This window comes from Athene cunicularia, assembly GCF_003259725.1.
Source record: "Athene cunicularia isolate RWA chromosome 27 unlocalized genomic scaffold, athCun1 chr27_part1, whole genome shotgun sequence".
In the NCBI taxonomy this organism is placed as follows: domain Eukaryota; kingdom Metazoa; phylum Chordata; class Aves; order Strigiformes; family Strigidae; genus Athene; species Athene cunicularia.
Genome location: NW_020799138.1, coordinates 5636825 through 5659978, shown reverse-complemented (window position 1 = coordinate 5659978; position 23154 = coordinate 5636825). Strand labels below are relative to the sequence as shown.

The 23154-nt window shown below is 43.2% G+C and overlaps 1 protein-coding gene across 1 annotated transcript; it reads right to left on the bottom strand.

The window, feature by feature from the left end:
• Positions 1 to 17635: 17635 nt before the first annotated feature.
• LOC113489239 (olfactory receptor 49-like) lies at positions 17636 to 18577 on the bottom strand. The gene is given in 1 exon segment (XM_026864808.1): positions 17636 to 18577. A coding segment is annotated over 1 exon segment (942 nt).
• Between the last annotated feature and the right edge of the window lie 4577 nt (positions 18578 to 23154).

Genomic DNA, 23154 nt, shown 5'->3' with positions numbered 1-23154 from the left:
GGATTTGAAATATTGTCTACATTGTCTATTTTCTAGCATGAAATAATTCCTTGGAAAGAGAGTGAATTTTTACTTAAGCCTCATCCAGAACAGACTTAGGAGGACTTTTTATATGCAAATGGTGATATACATTTGATCTCTGTTTAAGCAATAACATTTTTTGATATTTTTTCCCACCTAACTGTCCTATGTTCTGCTATGGAGAAATGCCTATTGTGAAATAAGTTTACATGATTCGTGTTATTATAAAATAATGTTAGGAATTCATAGTCCATTTTCACCTACCTCAGCATATGGTTTTGCACAGTGTAAAGTAAGTTTAAAATATTGCTCTTTTTAGATGTATTTTTGACTGAACTGTTTTTGCATAACTGCAGGTTCGAGGGGGCAGGGTGATGCAATGTGTAAATAGCTCTCTTTGTTTTTTGCAAAGCCATCCCGACTCCGTTTTCTAACGGGCCGGTCCAACTGGTTCTGTTCAGTGTTGTTCACAGTTACCTGGGCTCAAGAAGAAGTTGTTTGTAAGACACATGCGCGAAGTTCGGCGTCACCAAAAGGGCAGACCGAGGAAGAGTGCTTACTTCATCCCACGACCACCAGAGAGAGGCGAAAAAGACCCCAACAGACAAAGAGAGCATGCGCGAGAAAGATCTCCAGAAGCCCACCCTTTTCCCGGAAATTCTATGAATATGCATTAAAGGTTATAACTATGTATGAGAAGAGAGAGCATAAATACCGAGGAGGGAAACCCGTCGGTGCAGGCCAGGTAGAGCAGGGGCTCCCGGTCTGTTCAGCGCTGGGTTTGCTTATCTTTATTTAATAAATTGGAAATTTTGTTTTTGACTAAATGTGGATGCGATCATTTATAACACCTATGGTAAGGGGTAGTGCATGCTGCCTATGTCCAAATGGGGTTAGTCATTTTTTGGCAGGACTCTGGGTTAATATTCCTCAGGAGAAAACTAGGAAGAGTTATGAACTCTTCTCCCACCTCACTATGGTTGTGGAGATAGAGATGAACTGTTACAAAAGTGGAACTCTGTTGTGTTTCAGACATAAATATCTGAATTAAGTCTTCTGCAAAATCAAGATTCAGAAATGCTTAAAATGATCCCATTAATTTATACATGGACCTTACCCCTGCAAAGTAGGACTCCAGTTTCAACGGTTAGACTCACAGTGTACCAGCATGACAGACATAATAGTTCTGTATCTTCTCCCAATTCCATGAAGCAACATGTTCAAACAAACAGTTAATGCCCTTTACTATATTTCTAGCCTTTCTGTGATCAGGAGACACGTCTGTAATGGGTAAAGCTGTGCTCACTCACACTTGTTGGGAGGCATTGCCAACGTGTGATACTCACGGAGATGCAACATCCCAAGCTGGGTCTAGGGTTCGCAACCAACATAAATAGGTTCAAGACTGTCCTTGACCCATGTGACAAAACAACACAAAAGAGCAGCTGGGTTCAATAAAACAGGACTTCCCTTCTGAACCTACTACTTTGTACAGGGATGGCCTGATTTACATCCTCCCCTACTGTCACCAAAATCCAGGATAAAAATAACATATCGACACCAATGTGATGCAGATAAGCAGACACTTCTTTATTGATGGCCAGACGTGTAGAAGAGTGCTCTCACCACCAACACGTGCCGGGCACCAGAACCATACACCCTATATAGAACTTACTCATACATATTCATTAAGTATCCATACATAAACATGCCATCTCCAAGAAATCATTAACATATTCTCCTCCTATTTCTGATTCTGCGCAGTAAAGGTTAGAAATGTCTAGAAATGGGTCTGGGGTGTAATGTGAGTAGGTGGTCCATGGGTCAGTGGTCACGATCTCCCCCTGCCGGAATTACCTTTTGCTTAAGGACACGGTTTTCTTGGCAGGTACCTGCAAGCTGTTACGGTCACTGCCCTCAGTTCCCATTAATCCTGGACCTTGACAACTACTTGCATTCTTCTAGTCCTATGTATGTATTATAAAGCAGTTTACAAACCACCTTGTGTTTTGTTACCTAGGTTCTAACCATTCCTACTAGACAATTATGACCAATCCCTTCAGCCTTGGTACGGGGCTGTACAGGGGCTTTTAGAGTAGCAGTTGGTTGCTAGATTCAAAGTACTATAAATGTAAAATAAATTATTTTTACTTAAATATCTCTTAATTCTATACTTATATTAAAATCAAGCACAATTTAATTTCAGTTGCTAATAAAATCAGTAACATCATCATCTACATTTCAATTATAATTGAAAACTTAATAATTGTCACCATCAGCATCATGGACTGTGGGCTCCATGTGCCCATCTATTACTTTATTTGGAAATTTTCACTCTTGGAAATTGGTTTTGCTTCCTCTGTTATTCCTAAGGTCTTGTTCAATATATCATCAGGAGAAAAGACAATTTCTATAATTGGTTGCTTTGGTCATTTTTTTTTTTATATTTCATCTTTGGCATGACAGAGTTTCTTCTCTTGGCAGCAATGTCATTTGAGAGGTACGTATCCATCTGCTATCCCTTGTCTTATGCCACCATAATGAGCAATGGGCTTTGTAGCTTATTAGTGCTTGGTCCATGGGGCTGTTTTGCACTTCTATTTTGACCCATCAATTGTTTTCTTCCAATTACCAGTTTGTAAACAAAATGTTAACCATTTCTTCTGTGTCAGTGCACCTTTGCTAAAACTTTCCTTCACAGAAACACCTGTTCTAGTTCTTGTTAACTTCTCAATAGCTGTTTTTTCTCTCCTGGGCACTCTCATTATCACAGTCCTGTTTTATGCCAATATAATTTCCACTATACCGAACATTTCATCTGTTTCAGGGAGGCAGAAAGCCTTTCCCACTTATGTATGTCACCTTATTGTTGTCTTCATCTCTTACAGGAGTTGCATTTTCATGTATGTTAAACCTACACACAAGTGTGGGCTTGACATCAGCAAAGGGGTAGCTATTCTCATCACATTGATATGTCTTCTGCCAAACCCACTCATCTTCAGTCTGAGGAACAGGCAGGATCAAAAAGTATAAATGAAATTACATACATTGCAATAAAATATGGGAAAAATAAAGGCTAGTAAAACACAAATGATGGTGAACGTTAAACTTATAGTATTACTTAAAATATTTTTGAATATTGCTAATTTTGATTAATAATCCTGCTTGCCCAGACTGTTCTGTGGAATTTTACCAAGGACTACTGTGTTCATCAGAGCAAAGCAGTTTACTGTGGAAACCTACCAAGAACTGCAGTGTTTAGAAAAAAAGTATGGCTTTGTTCTTAGAAAGCAGATGTGCTGTAACTAGTTTAGTCTTGGTAATTGTGTTGGTTTAAGCCCTGCCAGGACCGGAGACCACGTTGCCGTTGTCCCTCCCCTACTCTCAGACACAAGTAGGGCACAAACCCTGGGTTAAAATAAGATGAAATTTAATACAACAGTGTAATAAACAATCTGAGCAACAACAGTAGCAATGATAACAACAGTAAACAGTAGTAACAGTGAACAAGACAAAAGATATACAGAGAAATACCGCAATGGTTACGAACAGCTCACTGTGTGCTCCCCGTCACCAAAGCCACAAAGGAAAAAGTTCCCGTGCTCCCGTGCCTGGACCTGACGTCAGCATGGTATCAATAACCAGCTGGAGATCCCTTCCCCCTCTCTGCTGGGGAAACTTAACCCTATCCTAGCTGAACCAGGATATAATCCACCCCTGGGGCAATCGATTCCAGGTTACTGGATGCCTCTCCAAGTGAACACAAACTGTGGCCTGCACTCTGGCGCTATCGGAATGGAGAAGAACGCATTAGCAACATCAATCGTGGCGTACCACTTGGCCGCCTTCGACTCCAGTTCATACTGGAGCTCTAGCATGTCTGGCACTGCAGCACTCATTGCTGGCGTAACTTCATTCAGGCCACGGTAGTCCACAGTTACCCTCCATTCACCATTAGGCTTTCTCACGGGCCATGTAGGGCTGTTGAAGGGGGAGTGAGTTTTGCTGTTCACCTTCTGGCTTTCTAGTTGACGGATCAGCTGATGGATGGGGACCAGGGAATCTCGGTTGGTGCGGTACCGCCGCCGCTGCACCGTCCTGGGAGCAATCGGCACTCGCTGCTCCTCAACCTTAAGCTGCCCCACCACTGAGGGATCCTCTGAGAGGCCAGGTAAGGTGGACAACTGTTCAACCTCCTCCAGGGCAGCTACACCAAAAGCCCACTGGTACCCTTTTGGGTCTTTGAAGTACCCTCTCCTGAGATAGTCCATGCCCAGGATGCACGGGGCATCTGGGCCAGTCACAATGGGGTGCTTATGCCAGTCCTTCCCAGTCAGGCTCACTGCAGCTTCCAGTAGGGTCAGATGTTGGGATTCCCCTGTCACTCCGGAGATGCAGATGGATTCAACCCCGCTGTATCTCGATGGCATCAGGGTGCACTGTGCGCCAGTGTCCACCAAAGCCTTATACTCTTGTGGGTCTGACGTGCCAGGCCATCGGATCCACACTGTCCAGTAAATCTTATTGTCCCTTTCCTCCACCTGGCTGGAGGCAGGGGCCCTCTGATCCTGCTCAGTAATGGATAGCCATATATGGATGGTAGAAATTGATACACTGGTACTTTTAGATAAGATAGAATGATTAAACTGGCTGAAAACACTCCTGTTATTCAAGAAATTGGCCAAGAGAATCTGCACATGCTCTGGGGAAAAAAACAAGGTGAGAAAGACTACGAGCCTTCCTCCCAAAGACCCCCGGAGACACCCACCAGGAGGCAATGGGCAGCATAAACTGCTGACACTGGCCTTTGGAACTAACCCGGCCTCACTCATACATATGGATATTTGTGTTATGTAATCCAATGTATATGGATATCCACACTCGATAAGTATTTGGTAAATGTGTTGGGGGTGTGCAAGCTTTGTGGAGAAATCCCCTTGCACCCTGGCACTGAATTAAACATACAAACATACGTGCTGTGTAGCTCCCTGAGTTGTAGAGTCTGTTTCCGCAAATCACAGCTTCCCTTCAAGTTCCCATCTACCAATCAATACAGTTAAGAAAACCACAAACCAAAACATTCCCTTTTTCCCTTTAACTTTTGCTAGTTAAAGATTGGGTGTGGTTGGAAATACTTATGTATGTGTTCATAATTTTATTTATTTATTTCCTAGAGAGAAAATAGAAATATGTGTAAATTTACAAAGTGTGTGTCCGTTTTAGACTTCAGCATAATACCCACAATGGTATTCATTTAACTGATTGCTACTTTAAAATAGAGCACTTTCAGAGCTTTGTAAAGCATAACAGGATATCTGTTCCTGAACCTGCAGGATGAGGTGAAATCAAAGATGGTCTTTGGAGGATCTTAACTGACGGTATTAGTGAAGGCCACAAAAGGGATTTTCAGTAAATCTGGGCTTGCTTAATGAAGTTGCTGTAATGTAGATTTAAAAACTCACCAGTCTTCCTCATGTTACCAATCTATCAGGGACCTAGCCTTGCTGAGGGAGGCATGGAGGCTGTAAAATGTGCAAGAAGGGTGGCCAAGCAGTGTAGTGTTACTATAGTAGTAGTGTTACTGATTTTAATATCAACTGAAATTAAATTGTGTTTGATTTTAATATATTTATTGCATTTTGAATCTAGCAACCGACTGCTACTCTAAAATCCCCTGTACAGCCCCGTACCAAGGCTGAAGGGATTGGTCATAATTGTCTAGTAGGAATGGTTAGAACCTAGGTAACAAAACACAAGGTGGTTTGTAAACTGCTTTATAATACATACATAGGACTAGAAGAATGCAAGTAGTTGTCAAGGTCCAGGATTAATGGGAACTGAGGGCAGTGACCGTAACAGCTTGCAGGTACCTGCCAAGAAAACCGTGTCCTTAAGCAAAAGGTAATTCCGGCAGGGGGAGATCGCGACCACTGACCCATGGACCACCTACTCACATTACACCCCAGAGCCATTTCTAGACATTTCTAACCTCTACTGCACAGAATCGGAAATAGGAGGAGAATATGTTAATGATTTCTTGGAGATGGCATGTTTATGTATGGATACTTAATGAATATGTATGAGTAAGTTCTATATAGGGTGTATGGTTCTGGTGCCCGGCACGTGTTGGTGGTGAGAGCACTCTTCTACACGTCTGGCCATCAATAAAGAAGTGTCTGCTTATCTGCATCACATTGGTGTCGATAAGTTTTTATCCCGGTTTTCGGTGACAATGATGAGAACCACAAACATAATGATCCTGCCAGCTATGAAACCCACAAGGGTGAAATGAGTGACCATGGTTTGGTTTTCCACTGCAACATTTACTTACATCTCCTGTGCTGTGAAAAACTGTGGGGGAGAGGAGAGGGAGGATTCAATGCAATGTTTTACATTCAAATGTACATGAGACATGAATTAGCAGAGAATGGAAAGGGAAATGACATGAAGGCATACTATCAATGAACTAATTAATACTTTTTGATTAGTACTAGCTTTTTGTTTATTCCCAATTCCAGAAGATGGAAAATTATACAGCTGCTGTAGTTCATAATACCACTGTATGGCTAAATCCAATCTTCAGAAAGAAAGCTGAGAGGACTAAAATAAGACTGAAAAAAATAAACAAACCATGTCACTGAAGTCAGTTTCTACTAATCTCTTCCAAATTCTTTCCAATTTAAGACAATCATGACAAAGTTTAAGGGACAAGAAGAGATCCTATTTTTGTTGAAGCTTCTAAACTCCATGATGTATTTGAAACTACATGTGTTGCAAGAAAATAAATCCACTTTCCTAGGAGTTTGTTTTCAAAAATTTTCACGAGTGAGTTAGTTACCTTTATAACAAGATGAGTCAGGGTTTAAGCCTAAGATGTTTCATACTAGTGCAATTCTAATGCACTGGTTAAGGCTGAGCTCCGTCTCTCTTCTCCAGGTATATTCTGTGGGAGTTAAGAACTGGTGGTTAACAAAATGTAAACTGGCCTTGGGGTTAGAAGAACGATTGTGGGGAATTGAGGAAACTTTCAGAACATCTGAGCGTCAGAAAGAGCCAGAACAGCGCCTGCAGAATGCATGGTGAGTGTGTGAGCAGTAAACAGATAAAACCTGAAGGTCAGTAGGATGGAGAAGGGAAAACATGCCTAGTAAACAAGTGGGAATAAATTGGGAGCTGGCAGACAGTGCAGCAGCATCTGCTCTTGGCAATGACCCCCTTCAACAAACTGCTGGGAGTTTGTCTTTCTTCTGAGCGTCACCCCAATCCCGGCTGGACCAAGACTTCAACACCAAATGACTAAAGCTTTTAAGTAACTAGCAAAGAATAAGGGGGAGTGAAGATATCTACCCTGTGACAGCACAGTCTGGGAAATGTAAACACCACCACTGAATTAACATGTTAAATTCTCTAATTACTGTTCTTTCTAGACTGTGATTACTGTCAATGTATTCATGCATGAGGATGAACAGCAGGTCTTTCTAAAAGCGTGATTTCATTCTCTGGTGAATGGGAACATAGAAAAAAAATTGAGTTAGCAGACTGGTTCCCTTTCTTCAGAAACCAATACATGTGGGACCTTGTTACTCAGTACTAGTTCATAGGCATTAGCTAGCTAAATTCTGACTAGTTTTACTAACACCAATCTGAACCTCTTGATATCAGCTAAATAAATATGTTATATAGAGTGGTTTATTATAACTCTTGCCATATAATTCCTCATTAATTATTTAAAAGATATAAAGAAATAGGTGGTTTAGTATTAAGGTGATAAAGAATGAAAAGGAAAAAAAAAATACTGGAAAAGGAGGGAGGAAAAGACCTTGCAACAAACTCTACTGTTAATGATGACTCACTTTATCACATTGTCTGAGTGAAAAATAAACAATGTGGATCTTGCTCCTCTAATTGATCTCTTATCAAACTTAGTCACACTGTAAACTTAAATATTTTTGGGTAACCATAGCTCTTTCAAATATCCAAGAACTATTTCCTCCTCTGTTCAGTCCTCAGTAAAATGTCTTTACAATCTTCACCATCTGTATTTTTATTGTTGTTCTCCGTTAAACCAGTTCCACAGAACATCATAGAAGACAATGCCAGACAATCCTAGTATTGCCCATGAAGTCTGTTCAATGAAAGCAGTTGCCTGAGCCTTCAGAAACTGATTTCTTCACTGCAAATCACAGGAGCTGAATACGTCAGTGACAACATCTCTTATAACCATCTAATAGGTAGACTTTCAGGACAGCAAGAAATCTGTCTGCATGTAGCAGTTCACAGGTAACGGAGCACCTCCAGGTGGCAGCTCAGCCCAGATAGTTCAGACAACTGCATTAAGAGGTTCTCAGGAGGTGCTGATTGACTGTACATATTGATTGTCAAGTGGCTTACATCTGAAACAGATAAATGATTACTTGTTTTAAGATTTATTTATTTACTTATAGAAAACTGCTTAGCAACTTATTTACTTACTTATAGCAAGTTATAGTATTACTTATAGTATTTTTTAATATTGCTAAGAAACCTGCTTGCCCAGATTGTTCTGTGGAATTTTACCAAGGACCACTGTTCATCAAAACAAAGCAGTTTGCTGTGAAAATCTACCAAAAATTACAATGTTCAGCAAAATATTAAGAAATGAGGAGCTAGGAAATTAAAATATGATATAGAAATTAGGCACTCAAGAAATGAAGGTATAACAGTTTAGAGATAAAGATGGAAGAGATCAGGCTAGGGACTAGAGGCCTATTAGTTAAAAGATAAAAGTTAAAAGATAAAATAGGATAATAGATCATAGTTGATGGGCCAGAGAGCAGAACAATATGGAAACCTTGATTAATGGAAGCTGTGAGGGAACACTTCCTGATGGAATAGGAAGACAGCCCTAAAAACTGGTCAAAACTAACCCTATGCTCCGGCCTGAGTCCAGGAGGCTACAGAGACTGCGCAAGAAACCGAGGTAAAAAGTTCAACAGTGAGGAAGAGGAGCAACTTCATCTCTGCGACTCCAGCCCATGACCACTGGGACACACTGTGCAGATGCAACTAGGAGGAGACTGGGGCGGAACATATGAAAAAGACTTTCAAGATCATTATAATTCGAAGCAGGGATAGGTCATGCATATGTATAGGCATATTATGAATATGTGATGCTTTCTAGCATAAAGCCAAGACAAGGTGCCACGAGAGTGCACACATTTGGGGTGGAATGATCCCCCGTGTGCCTCAGCGCTGAATAAACATACCAAATTTATAACCTTAGAGGTTGTGGAGTTGTGTTTTCACAAGTCAGTTATACTTTTGTCCTTGAATAACAGGTGTATCCTAACTACTTGGAATCTTAGTAATGAGTAAAGATAGACATATACGGATGGTAGATGTTCTATTGGTTCTCTTAGATAAAATAGAAAGTAAACCGTCTGAAAAACACTCTTGTTATTCAAGAAACTGGCCAAGAGAATCTGTGCACGCTCTGGGGAAAAAACAAGGTGAGAAAGACTAGGAGCCTTCCTATGAAAGCCCCCCAGAGACACCCCCCAGGAGGCAATGGGCAGGTGCAAAGGTGACATAAACTGTTGACATCAGCCTTTCTAACTAACCCAACCTCACTCCTGCACATGTATGTTTGTGTGATGTAACCCAGTGAATATGGATATCCACACTGTACGTTTTTGGTAAAATGTGCTGTTGGGGTGCAAGCTTTGTGGAGAAATCATCTTGCATCCCGGCACCAGAGTAAACATACCTGCTGCAGAACTTGATTCGAGTTGTAGAGTCTTTTTTCCTCTAATCACATCTAACATATACAGAATTCTGCAAACAAGCCAAATCACTTCTCTGGATTACACAAGCAGTTCTGTGGAGCCTGATTAGGCACAAGTGACAATGCAACTCATTCTCCAGCACGGCTGGGATACACACAACTCAAGGCCTCTGGGTTAATTTCTTCCTTTGGACACCAACAAACAGCAAGACTGGAGTGGCTGCTGTATTCACACATGCCTCACCTACTTCCCTCGGTGCACAGCGACAGGGACCTGTGGCATTAGACCCATATGTACTTCTGTCATGAGGCCTCCTCTAAACAAAGGTTAGGCATTAGTTCCCCAGAAGCTCCAGGTGAGATGGTGGCTATATGATGCAAATTTAAATGAGTTGCACACTGATCTGGATAGTCCCTGGAGCACAGGTCATTCTTTTTCATATGGAATGAGGACAAAGTAAAAACTTTTGTGCAAAGCCTTTTAGGCTGGAGATAAAGTTTCTTCTTAAAATAATTCATAAAGGAGTTAGGTCGCTGTGGCCCAGATCTAAAAAAACATTAGAATTCTGCAAGCCTCTGATTTCAAATGCCTTTGTTAATCTGGATCACTAAACTGTTGGCAAATTGAGACCAACCAACCACTCTTCAAACTTCTCTATTCAAGCAAAAAGTTTGTTTGTCACCATATATTTAGACTGGGTTTTTGTGGCAATCAATTAAAAATGGGTTTGTTCTACATATGTGCAGTGCCAAGCCCAATGAAACAGTATCTCCAAAGTTACTATTGATCCTTTGTAATACACTGTTACAGCATACTATTATAGAGATGGACAGTTTACCATGAATAATTTACTTCTGTGAAAGCAAACTCCCACCTTTACAAGTGGACAAGCTTTGCATCCAATTGCAGTTGCACTGGAGTATGTGTCCAACTGATTGAAACTTTTATTTGTCTAAATTTCTAACTAGACATAGATAAATAGCAACAATAATAATCTTGTATATTTTTTCCTGGTTTACAAGAAACAAACCAAAGCAAATATTGCTGTTCCACAAGTCTATTTGAAGTTTCAAGAATTCCCCTTACATGAGAACAACATCAGGACCTCAAAAATAATGAAACAGTTACCAGGCCCCTTCAGAGAGCTAGATGACCAACGTTTACTGAACTCCTGTAAAGAGGTGCAAATCCTTTCCTGCCTAGTTGAAAACAGTATCTTACAGCTGATTGCCATTCCATTCAAATAAACATTTGGACTTTTGTATTGTTCAAAAATTTTCCTGCAAGAACTTTCCTACATGGTGTAAATTGGTAAACATTGGAGAGATGGGAGGAGTGGAGAGACAATTGTAATCGTGTAAATTTTCCTGAGATGCAGAACAGCAAGGTTCATGCTATCCCTCATCACACATGAACACCACAATGATTGCTCAATTAGTTATTCTATGGTATGTACTAAGTCTACAATTCTTTCTGAGTAGTGTCTTCATTGCTCCGAAACCACGATGATCCTTCTGCATGACTTGTGTGGCAAGGTCCGAAACGACAGCTAGTTTCAGCCACCAACAATATAGTTGAAGGAGAGCATGAGCCATAGATGTCTCCTACTGCATAGAAGTGTAAGGCCTAGACTAGTTCCTACTGATTTCTGGCAAAGTTACAGAGAAACGTTACTGGACCTTGTAAAAAAGCATTTAGGCACTGTAGTACTCAGCACTGCAGCATGCATAAGTATCGTTGTCTGAAACTGAAGTTCACAATGCTGACATGTCTGCCCTTTGAGTATAAACCACATAAATCTACAACACATGGTATATATGCACACTGAGGGGGTAAGGTCTAATGAAGAACATCACAGCTAATAAAAATCCTACAGAAATTGTCATTGAATGTAGATGTTGACAGCATTCCAGAGCCTTCCTTACTTTGGTATTTTAATGATATTGAATGCCATGAAATGGCCTGTTAAATCCATTATTTCAATTTTAATGTGTCCACCTGGGGAGCACAAGACAAATCCTGTTCTTTTAGTTTTACCATGGTCACTTGGGATGCTTCCTGTGGCATGTTCATAGATGAGTCTATGGGGTATTGTTAGCTGAAAGCATTAAGTTGGTTTCTCCAGCTCCTCCTCCTTTTGTTCCAAGGAATAAAACTAAAGCCATTCCCTATAGTTCTAAATAAATGCATTAATGATGCTTAAAGAGAGACTCCACTTCTTTCCTTCCTCCATACCATACTTTTATTCCAACTATTTGCTCACCGATGGAGTAAGTCCTTTGCTTTGATTCCTCTGTTCTAGATTACAGGGAAATCATTAGACATATCCATCATTCCAGTGTTATTTGAAAGTCACTAGACAGTCATAATAGCAGTCGCCATTCTAAATGAAATGAAGTATTCAACCAGTTGACTTCTATATGGCCTGTGCGTAAGTCCAGTGGAGAATGGAGACTGACGGTGGATTACCGTGGCCTGAATGAGGTCACGCCACCATTGAGCGCTGCCATGCTGGACATGTTGGAACTTCAGTACGAGCTGGAGTCCAAAGCAGCAAAGTGGTACTCCACTATTGACATTGCCAATGCCGCCTTCTCCATTCCTTTGGCAGCAGAATGCAGGCCCCAGTTTGCTTTCACCTGGAGGGGTGTGCAATACACCTGGAACCGACTGCCCCAGGGGTAGAAGCACAGTCCCACCTTTTGCCATGGACTGATCCAGACTACACTGGTAAAGGGTGAGGCTCCAGAACATCTGCAATACATTGACGACATCATCGTGTGGGGAAACACAGCAAAGGAAGTATTTGAGAAAGGACAGAGAATCATCCAGATTCTCCTGGAAGCTGGCTTTGTCATCAAAAGGAGCAAAGTCAAGGGACCTGCTCGAGAGATCCAGTTCCTGGGAGTAAAGTGGCAAGATGGACAACGTCAGATTCCCACTGAGGTCATCAATAAGATCACTGCGATGTCTCCACCGACCAGCAAGAAGGAAACACAAGCTTTTCTAGGTGCCATAGGTTTTTGGAGAATGCACATTCCCGAGTACAGCCAGATCGTGAGCCCTCTCTACCTGGTTACCCGCAAAAAGAACGATTTCCACTGGGGCCCTGAACAGCAGCAAGCCTTCACTCAGATCAAACAGGAAATTGCTCATGCAGTAGCCCTTGGCCCAGTCAGGACAGGACCAGAGGTGAAGAACATGCTCTACTCTGCAGCCGGGAACAATGGTCCATCCTGGAGCCTCTGGCAGAAGGTGCCTGGTGAGACTCGGGGTCGACCACTGGGATTCTGGAGCCGAAGCTACAGAGGGTCTGAAGCCAACTACGCTCCCACAGAGAAGGAAATCTTGGCCGCCTATGAAGGAGCTCAAGCTGCCTCAGAAGTAATCGGCACAGAAGCACAACTCCTCCTGGCACCCCGACTACCGGTGCTGGGTTGGATGTTCAAGGGAAAGGTTCCTTCCACCCATCATGCCACTGACACCACATGGAGCAAATGGATTGCTCTCATCACACAGTGTGCCCGTATTGGAAACCCAAATCGCCCTGGGATTCTGGAAATTATAACAAACTGGCCTGAAGGTGAGACTTTTGGATTATCTTCTGAAGAAGAGGAGGAGCAAGTGACTTGTGCTGAGGAAGCCCCACCACATAATGAGTTACCGGAGACTGAAAGACGTTACGCCCTGTTCACTGATGGCTCCTGCCGAATTGTAGGTGCTAACTGGAAGTGGAAAGCTGCAATATGGAGCCCCACACGACGAGTTGCACAAGCTACTGAGGGACAAGGTGGATCGAGTCAGGTTGCAGAGCTTAAAGCTGTCCAGCTGGCTTTGGATATTGCTGAACGAGAGAAGTGGCTGAGGCTCTATCTCTCCACCGATTCATGGATGTCAGCTAATGCTCTGTGGGGATGGCTGGATCGCTGGAGAAAGGCCAACTGGCAACGCAGAGGGAAACCCATCTGGGCCGCTGAGATTTGGCAGGATATTGCCACCCGAGTAGAGAAGCTGACCGTGAAGGTTCGACACGTGGATGCGCATGTACCCAAGAGTCGGGCGAATGAAGAACATCACAACAACGAGGAGGTGGACCGAGCTGCCAAGGTGAAAGTGTCTCAGGTGGATCTGGACTGGCAGCACAAGGGAGAATTATTCCTAGCTCGTTGGGCCCATGATGCCTCTGGTCATCAGGGGAGAGATGCAACCTACCGATGGGCCCGTGACCGAGGGGTGGACCTTACCATGGACAGCATCTCACAGGTCATCCACAGTTGTGAGATCTGTGCTGTAATCAAACAGGCCAAGCGAGTGAAGCCTCTGTGGTACGGTGGACGATGGTCAAAGTACAGGTATAGGGAAGCCTGGTAAGTTGACTACATCACCCTTCCCCAAACCTGCCAAGGCAAGCACTATGTGTTGGCCATGGTGGAAGTAACCACTGGATGGTTCCCTGTGCCTCATGCTACTGCCCGGAACACCATCCTGGGCCTGGAAAAGCAAGTCCTGTGGAGACACGGCACCCCTGAGAGGATCGAGTCAGACAATGGCACTCATTTTAAGAACAGCCTCATCAACACCTGGGCCAGAGAACACGGTATCGAATGGATATATCATATCCCTTATCATGCACCAGCTGCCGGGAAAGTTGAACGCTGCAATGGACTACTTAAAACCACCCTAAAGGCACTTGGTGGGGGGACCTTAAAAAATTGGGAAGTGAATTTAGCAAAGGCCACCTGGATGGTCAATACCCGAGGGTCCATCAATTGAGCTGGTCCCGCCAAGTCTGAACCCTTGCACACAGTGGATGCAGATAGAGTCCCTGTGGTACACCTGAGAGGTATTTTAGGAAAGACTGTTTGGATTAATCCCACCTCAGGTAAAGGCAAACCCATCCGTGGGATTGTCTTTGCTCAGGGACCTGGTTACACTTCGTGGGTAATGCAGAAAGATGGGGAAACCCATGGTGTACCACGAGGAGACCTAATCTTAGGTGAGAACTGTGTGTAGGGTTTCATTGTATATATACATGTGGGGGGGCATGTGTAGAGTTTAAGGAAGGCATTGATTTGGGATGATGGAGATGATAATAGAATAAGGGGTGGATTATGTCCTGGGTTTCAGTGTATTCTATTACCATTCTCATGAGCTGTTGAAATCAGGTGGGGCAGTGTTTCCTTGCCTCCCCCCACCTCCAGACTACCTTTCTGTTAATGGCCCATCAATGCCATGCAGCATGACTCATTATCCCATTGTGAGATGCTCCACCCAGAGGGAGAACACCAGCATTCCATCCTGGTTATAACCTGAGATTCTGAATACCAGAGGCCTCTCTTTGCCACTGCATTTCCAGAGGGCAGGAGCTGCTTAGCCACCACTGGACTTTTCTGAGGAAGAGCAGATCTTTTTTTCCTCTATGGGATCACCGCTTCGGGGCGACTGCAGCCCCCCGAAGCTGGTAGCTAGAAAAATGTGTTATGAAGTTTCCAATAAACCAAACTCGCCACATATATTTAGTTTCTTCATTAGACCCTAGACAAGGAACAAGCAATGAAGCTAGTCAAAGTTAACAAAATAGAGAGGGCAGAGCACTTCCTTTGCAGGGTCTCTTGCCAGGGGGTGAAACTGGGCAAACCTAACATAGCGGTTTTGATCATTTTGATCTTTTAATGATTGAGGTTATGCTCTTTTTCTAAAAATAAGCGGGTCTCAACACTTCTTGCAAGTTTCCTCGAAGAGCTCTGGGAACAGACAAACAGACATTGAACAAGGCAAAGTGCCAGGTCCTGCACTTGCTACATGCTACAGGCTTGGGGCAGAGTGGCTGGAAAACTGCCTGGTGTGAAAGGACCTGAGGGTGTTGGTCGACAACTGGCTGAATGTGAGCCAGCAACGTGCCCAGGTGGCCAAGAAGCCAAATAGCACCCTGGTTTGCATCAGAAATAGTGTGGCCAGCAGGACTAAGGAAGTGATCGTCCCTATGTACTCAGCACTGGTGAGGCTATACCTTGAATGCTGTGTTCAGTTTTGTGCCCTTCCTACAAGAAAGTCACTGAGGTGCTGGAGCGTGTCCAAAGAAGGGCAACAAAGATGTTGAAGGGTCTAGAGAACAAGTCTTAGGAGGAGCAGCTGAGGGAACTGGAGTTGTTTAGCCTGAAGAAAATGAGGCTGAGGGGAGATCTTATTGCTCTTTACAACTACCAGAAAGGAGATTGTACCAAGTTGGGTGTTGGTCTCTTTTTCCAAGTAATAAGTGATAGAAGAAAAGGAAATGGCCTCAAGTTGTGTTAGTGAAGGTTAGCTTGGATATTAGGAAAAATTTCTTCACCAAAAGTGTTGTCAAGCATTGGAACAGGCTACCCAGGAGAGCGGTTGAGTCACCATCCCTGTAGGCATTTAAAAGATGTGTAGGCATGGCACTTAGGCACATGGTTTAGTGGTGAGTTTGGCAATGTATTATGGTTGGACTTGATGATTTCAAAGGTCTTTTCCATCTTAAATGATTCTGTGCCTCTGCTTTACCTTCATCCCTATTAGTCAGGTGACAGTATTCAACAAGTATCAGTCTAAAGTTTTCTTTAGACCTCCTTTTGCTATTGATGTACTTACAGCTCTTCTTGTCAGATACAGGACTGCCTAGTTTCAACTCTAATTGAGATTTGTCCTCTTGTGTGTTGTCCCTGCATATATGAATCATAGCTCTGTAATCCTCCTGTGAAGCCTGACATTGCTTCCAGAGACTTTTCCCTGTACAATTTCTTTTCTGTGTTCAGCCATTACCTGTGACAGTAACTAGTAAGTGATCTCTGGGTCTTTATCTCAATCCATGAGCTTTTTTGTCTTTTTTTGACCTCCTGTCCTGTTGAGGAGGGGCAGTGAGAGAGCTGCTTGGCAGGCATCTGGCAGCCAGACAAGATTAACCCATCACAGGTGTTCATGGCATGATTTTGGTAACAAGGCCTCCAGGAGTGGCCTCTGTGAGAAGAGACAGGGGGCTGCTCTGTGCCAGACACAGCCACGTCCAGACAGCTCCAAAACGGGCCCATCACAGGCCAAAGCTGAGCCCATGAGTGAAGCTGGTGGCACCTCTGGGAAAACATATTTAAGAAAGGGCAGAAACTGCCAGCTAGCTAGAGGAGGAGGAACTGACTCATGGTGGAGCAGATATCTACTGCAACTTGTGGAGAACCCACACTGGAGCAGATGAAAAGTGTGAGAGGAAAGGAGAAGCAGAGGGAAATCACAGCAGAGGGAAATTGGCCATAACCCTCCCCACCTGCCCTGCACTGCTTGAGGCAGCAGTAGAGGAGTTCAGAATGAATGAATAAAATTGAACATGGAAAAGGGAGAAGTAAAGGTGTTGGTTTACTATTTGACTTTGTTTCTCACAAACCAAAATTATTTCAATTTGCAATAAATTAAATTAATTTTCCAAATCCAAACTCGTTTGCTTCCAGCAACAATTGGTAAACCACCTCTCTGTCTTTAGCTTAATCAATAAGACTTCTTGTTTCTGTTTTTCCTGGTTTCTGCCTCTTCTCTGTCCCACTATGGGGGGAAGGGGTGCGTGAGCAGCTGGGTGGGAATTTGGTTGGTTGGTTGGTTTTTAGCCAAGGCTAACCTACCACAATAGGGGGAAAAAATACACAGGCATAACTGAGTCTAGGTACTGGAAGACAAGAAGGTCCTTTCTGTGTTGGCATATTTTGGCTGCTAAAAGAAGAAGGAATGACATAACATATATAAAGCACAAACAATTTGAAATCAGCATCATTAATTCACAGTTACACAATGCTGATGTTGCATCTGGGAAACAATTCAGTCACTCGGATGGGTTACTCCAGCATTCATAACTGCCTTAGGGAGCTACAAAATGCCTTCAATATGCTCTCCTTTAAGGCCTGTTTGACTTGGTTGTTCCTGAGTGAGTAGATGTATGGGTTAAGCATCTGAGTCACCACAGAGAAGAAGAAAGAAAGAATTTTGTCAGAGTCCCGCCCACCTCACTGTGCTGGGCGGATATACCTGTAAATACATGTGCTGTAAAATATCATCACTACCATGAGGTGAGCAGAGCAAGTGGAAAATGCCTTCCTCCTACCTGTGGAAGATGGTATATGCAAGATGGTGATAATAATGCAGCCATAAGAAACAGCAGTTATCATTAAGGTACCAGGTATGATGATAATTAGTATGATAAGCATCAGTCCTTCGATGAAGCCTGTGTCTGTGCAGGACAGCTGCAACAACAGGGAAGTATCACAGTAAAAGTGGTTCATGACATTGGGACCACAGAATGGCAACTGGACAATCATAATGGTAGGAGGAAACATCAGGAGAAAACTCACTGTCCAGCAAAGCAGGACCAGCTGCAGGCAAAATCTGTTGTTCATAATTGTTGTGTAATGCAAAGGGCGGCAGATGGCAATATACCGATCAAACGACATTGTTGCCACATGGAAAAATGTGCAGGTACCCAAGTAGAAGAAAAGCAGCATCTGAAGGAAACAGCCAGGCAGGGAAATCATCTTCCTCTCTGTCAGAAGGCTATAGAGGGTGCTGGGAATGAATGTGGAGGTGAAAATGATTTCCAAAAGGGCAAAATTTCTGAGAAAGTAGTACATCGGGGTCTGAAGGAAATGATTGACAGAAGTGATGCTGATGACAGTAATATTTCCAAGCAGGATCAAGAAGTAGGCAATCACAAGAAACAGAAAGAGGATAATCTCCAAATGGCGGCTGTCAGTCAGCCCCAAGAGGACAAATTCCACTACCGTTGTGTGGTTCATTGAGGCTTCATTGCTAGCAGAAAAAGAAAAAAAGGCCCATTTTGAGAACTGCTGGCAAACAACAGAGTACAAGTCAGTTTGGCTTTGCTGACATTAAAGGACAATACCAGTAATGAACCCCTTGCAGAAGACTGGAACAGCCAATAACCATGTATTAACAATCTTACTCACATAAATGAAGACCCAAGCTCCATTTGTAACACCAAGTCCTCACTCCAGTTAAAATGATTCATACAGCTCCCTCTTAGTACAGTTGAGAGAGGTGCACACACAGAAACTGTTATAGACCCTCAGACAAATTAATCTCTGAACAGTCTGACAACATTCATCCTCCATCAAATATAGAAAAAAGCCAAATACACACAGTGAGTACTTTGACTAAGTGCCCAAAGACCTACTAGTTGATATTAATTCCAAAGCAGTACAGCAGAGGAATGCGATCACTCTATACACTGACACTGCAGCAGGTTGGACTAGTTGATAGATACATTAGTATTGCAAAAGAGAAACTTCGCTTAAAAGGAAATAAAAAGACAGAGAGAGAGAGAGAGAGAGAGAGAAACTTTACAGAAAAAAAAGGCCAGAGAGAAATATAGCAATGTTACAAAGAGAAAGATGGCTGGTTACCACTGAGAGAAGGCAAAATGCACAGAGAAATGAACGGATGCCACACTAAGCAGGAGTAAAAGAGGGGGAAGAGGGAAAAGTATGAGAAAATTTTCTGTTTACTTTTCATTTACCTTCACCCCTACAGCTCCAGTGGATCAACTCGCATGCTGATGGTCATCCTTTCATCTTCAGAGCACCTGTCTCCAAGTAGCCCTTCACCTTACAACATCCCACCTCAAGCACAGACATGCTCATTGTCCAGTGCACTGTGTCTGCTGCACTGCTGTACTGCACTACTACAACTGCCACCACTGTGGCTGCCACTGCCTTGTGGAAGTGAAGTGGAACCTGAAACCTCCAGCTGATGCTCTTCAATCACATTCTTTTCTTTCAGGCTTGCAGATCCCATCTATGGGGTTCCAACAGCATTCTTCCTCCTTCTTCTCCCAGACACCAGCCCTCCTTGCCCTAAAAAGAGACATACATCTCATCTTGCATTAACATCTCCCAGGTTTTATCTATTGGGTCTGGATCTCTGAGTCTGGTTTTAGACTCATTTCATGTATTTCTGAATGACTGAAATAAACATCAACACAGTGAGTTTCCAGGGAAATCAAGCACATCTTAGATAGCTCATAGCTCATACCAAACTTGCCACTCAGTTTTCCTTCTTCAAACGCTCCTTACAAAATGTGCAACAAAAGGATAGATACAAGTAGGATGCTATAACCCTTGTTATTACATTATTCCCATCAAATCTTTCCCCTTTAGTGCCCTTTTTCCAGCAAAACATGGGGTTTTATCAGCATCATCTAAGGGTTGTTTCTCAAAAAATACCAAAACAAAACAACTCCCTTCTCACAAAACATATACAATATAGAACATATTTTTAATACCAGGTATTATCTGGAAGCTGAGAATGGTCCCTTGAAACAAGAAACTCCCTCACTAACAACTAAAAGCTTTTACTTTAGTCTGAAGACTAAAAGTTCAGTTTTCAAAGCCACTGCCCCTTTTATCTTTCCCTGTCTTTGAAAAATCACTCCCAAACTCTAAAATATGGTACAAATAGTTACCAGTATATCCACAACAATCCAGGATGCTTCAAAAAAGGATTCTGGTCTGATTTTTCTCCTTCATTTAGTTTGACATTTGATTTTTCTCAAATAAATTTCCTCTCTTTTCAGTTCCTTTTTATAATAGTGATAGCACATTACATTCTTGTACTTCCTTACTGAGTCAAACTTCAGGGACCAATTAAATATTGAAATCTGTCAAACACCTTCTGGGAAAACATTTATGAAAGTCTGAAGAACAGCAAATATATAATCAAACCATAGAGAAAATGAGATTGGAAAGGACCTCTGGAGGTTGAATCCCTTGTAAGGCTAACTTCAAAGCTGGACAATTTTGCTCATAATCTTTTCTAGGCAGGTGTGGATATCTCCAAGCATGAGGATTCCACAGCTTCCCTGAGCACCACCTGCTGCTTCACCATTTTCATTGTGAAGAGTTATTTCTTGTGTCCAGTGGAAAGTTATTTATTTAAGCCATGATCCATACCTCTTGTCCTTTTACTGTGCACTTATGAGAAGTCTGGCTCTGACTTCTCCGTAAATCCCCTTCAATGGACAGTACAGCTAGATCTCTCCTCTCAGCTTTGTCTCCTCCCTCTGCTTCTCTTCATGTGTCATGCGCCCCAGTTCTCTGAACAATTTTCTCATCCTCCATTTGACTCACACCATTTTGATGACATCTTTGTTGATTTTTACTGGGCAGCGAGAGCTATACTGTACACAGTTCTCCAGATGCAGTCTCACAAGTGCCAAGCAACAAGAAATTAGCACCTACCCTGAACGGCTGCCTAAACTCTGGTGAACATAGCCCAGCATGCAGCGAGCTGCCACTGTCAGAGACACACCGCTGAGGTGCCCACAGGTCTGTCTGCAGAGCTGCTCCACAGCTTCCAGTCAGCTTCCAGCCTACACCTATGGATGGCATTATCCAGTCCCACATGCAGGACAACTGAAGGGATCCCTCTCCACCTCACTTACTATATGAACTAAATAGTAGCTAGCTCTCTAGCTACTGTGGTTACTACCAGGAGTTAAGTTCAAAGTGCCAACATTAGACAAGAATGAGTATTAAAGCACCCCTTGGTGTCACATGTCTTTCTTTATTCACTACTAGGAGTAAAGTGACTAACATGGATTCCTAAAGCAGAAATTTAAAGCCAGTGGAGGAAACACACCCTTGTAAACTAAGTCAGTTTCTAAGTTGATGAGGAGTATCCCAGATCCTTTCTTAAATTAGAATTCGCTCATCTCAGCCCATTTTGTAGCTATAGAGAGGAGGAAAGGACAGGCATTACTGCAAATCTCAGTTCTGTAGGAGTCAAAACTCTACTTGATTGTTAATACTTTCCCTCTTCCTGAGGGAAGCAATTCACAGGTTGAGTTGAAACTCTTCACCACATATAAAGAAGAAATAAAGAAAACTACCATTAACCATTTATTACAGGAGGAAAGAGGGAAACTCCAAGCTATAGCCCATCTGTTTATTTGTAACATTTTTCTCTACTTGGATGATGATCCTAGAGCTAGTAATAAATCAACAGCATAGGATGTCTGGCAAGGCAGATGTTCTGATTTACAAGTGGGAACCATCCATGATATTGTACTGTATCCTTCCAGCAGGTTCAGGTATTGTTCTGCCACTTCTTAATCCATGGTCTGTACCAGTGGTCATCACACTCAGCTCATTTGCACTGTCCTGTGTGTCATGGCTCATTAAACTCTGTTACTCAACTCTCGAATGAGGTAAAGTTGTGCTACTCCCACTCTGTTCTACCCCTTTGCCTTATCGTCATCTGACAAATGCATGCAATATATGAGTGTTGGGTTTGGAAGGGGGGGAGGGGTTGGTAGGAGGGAGGGGCTACAGCAGTGACCCCTGTGAGAAGCTTCTCAAAGCTCCCCCAGCTCCAAGTCAGACCCACTTCTGTGCCAAGGTGGAGCCAATCAGTGATGGTGGCTGCACCTCTGTGATAACGTATTTAAGGGAAACCTGGGAGGAGGAGCTGGCGTTGCAAGGAGGACACCTATGCGAACACCAAGGTCAGTGGAAGAAAGGAGGAGGATAAAGGGGGGGAGGTGTTCCGGAGTAGAGACCCCCCTGCAGCCCGTGGGAGAGGGCAGGCTGTGCCCTGCACCCATGGAGGTCACCAGGGCAGCAGACGCCTCCTGCAGCCTGGGGAGGACCCCACGCCGGAGCAGGGGCTGCACATGGAGAAGGCCGGGACTCTGTGGGAACGCCCAACTGTTGTAGTCCACAGCTGCGAGGGTCACAACACATGGGAGGGACCCACGTTGGAACAGTTGGGAAGAGCTGCAGTCTGTGGGAAGGCCTGACATGGGAGGAGTTCATGGAGGACTGTCTGCCGAGAGAGAGACCCCACACTGGAGCAGAGGAAGAACGGGAGGAGTCCTTCCCCTGAGGAGGAAGGAGCGGCAGAGACAACAGGTGATGAACTAACCATAACCCCCATCCCCTGCCCCCCTGAACCACTGCAGGGGAGGAGGGAGAGTAATTGGGAGCAAAGCTGAGCCTGGGAAGAGGAGAGGGGTGGGGGAAGGTGTTTTTAAGATGTGGTTGTATTTCTCACTGTCCTACTCTGATTGGAAAATTAATTGGTGGTGACATTCAAATTAAATTGATATTCTTTTCTTCCCCACTATGTCTTTTGCCCATGACCATAATGGATCATTCATCCCTTCCTGTTCTTGTCTCAATCCCTGAGACTCTTGTACTTTCTCTTCCCCATCCCTGAGGGAGAAGGAGTGAGCAAGTGGCTGCATGGTGCTCAGTCACCCTCTGGGCTCAGACCACATCAATATAGATCCAATTAAACTTTAACTTGCATTATACATCATTAGTGACAAATAGCTTAAGTTTTCACAGGTGTATAG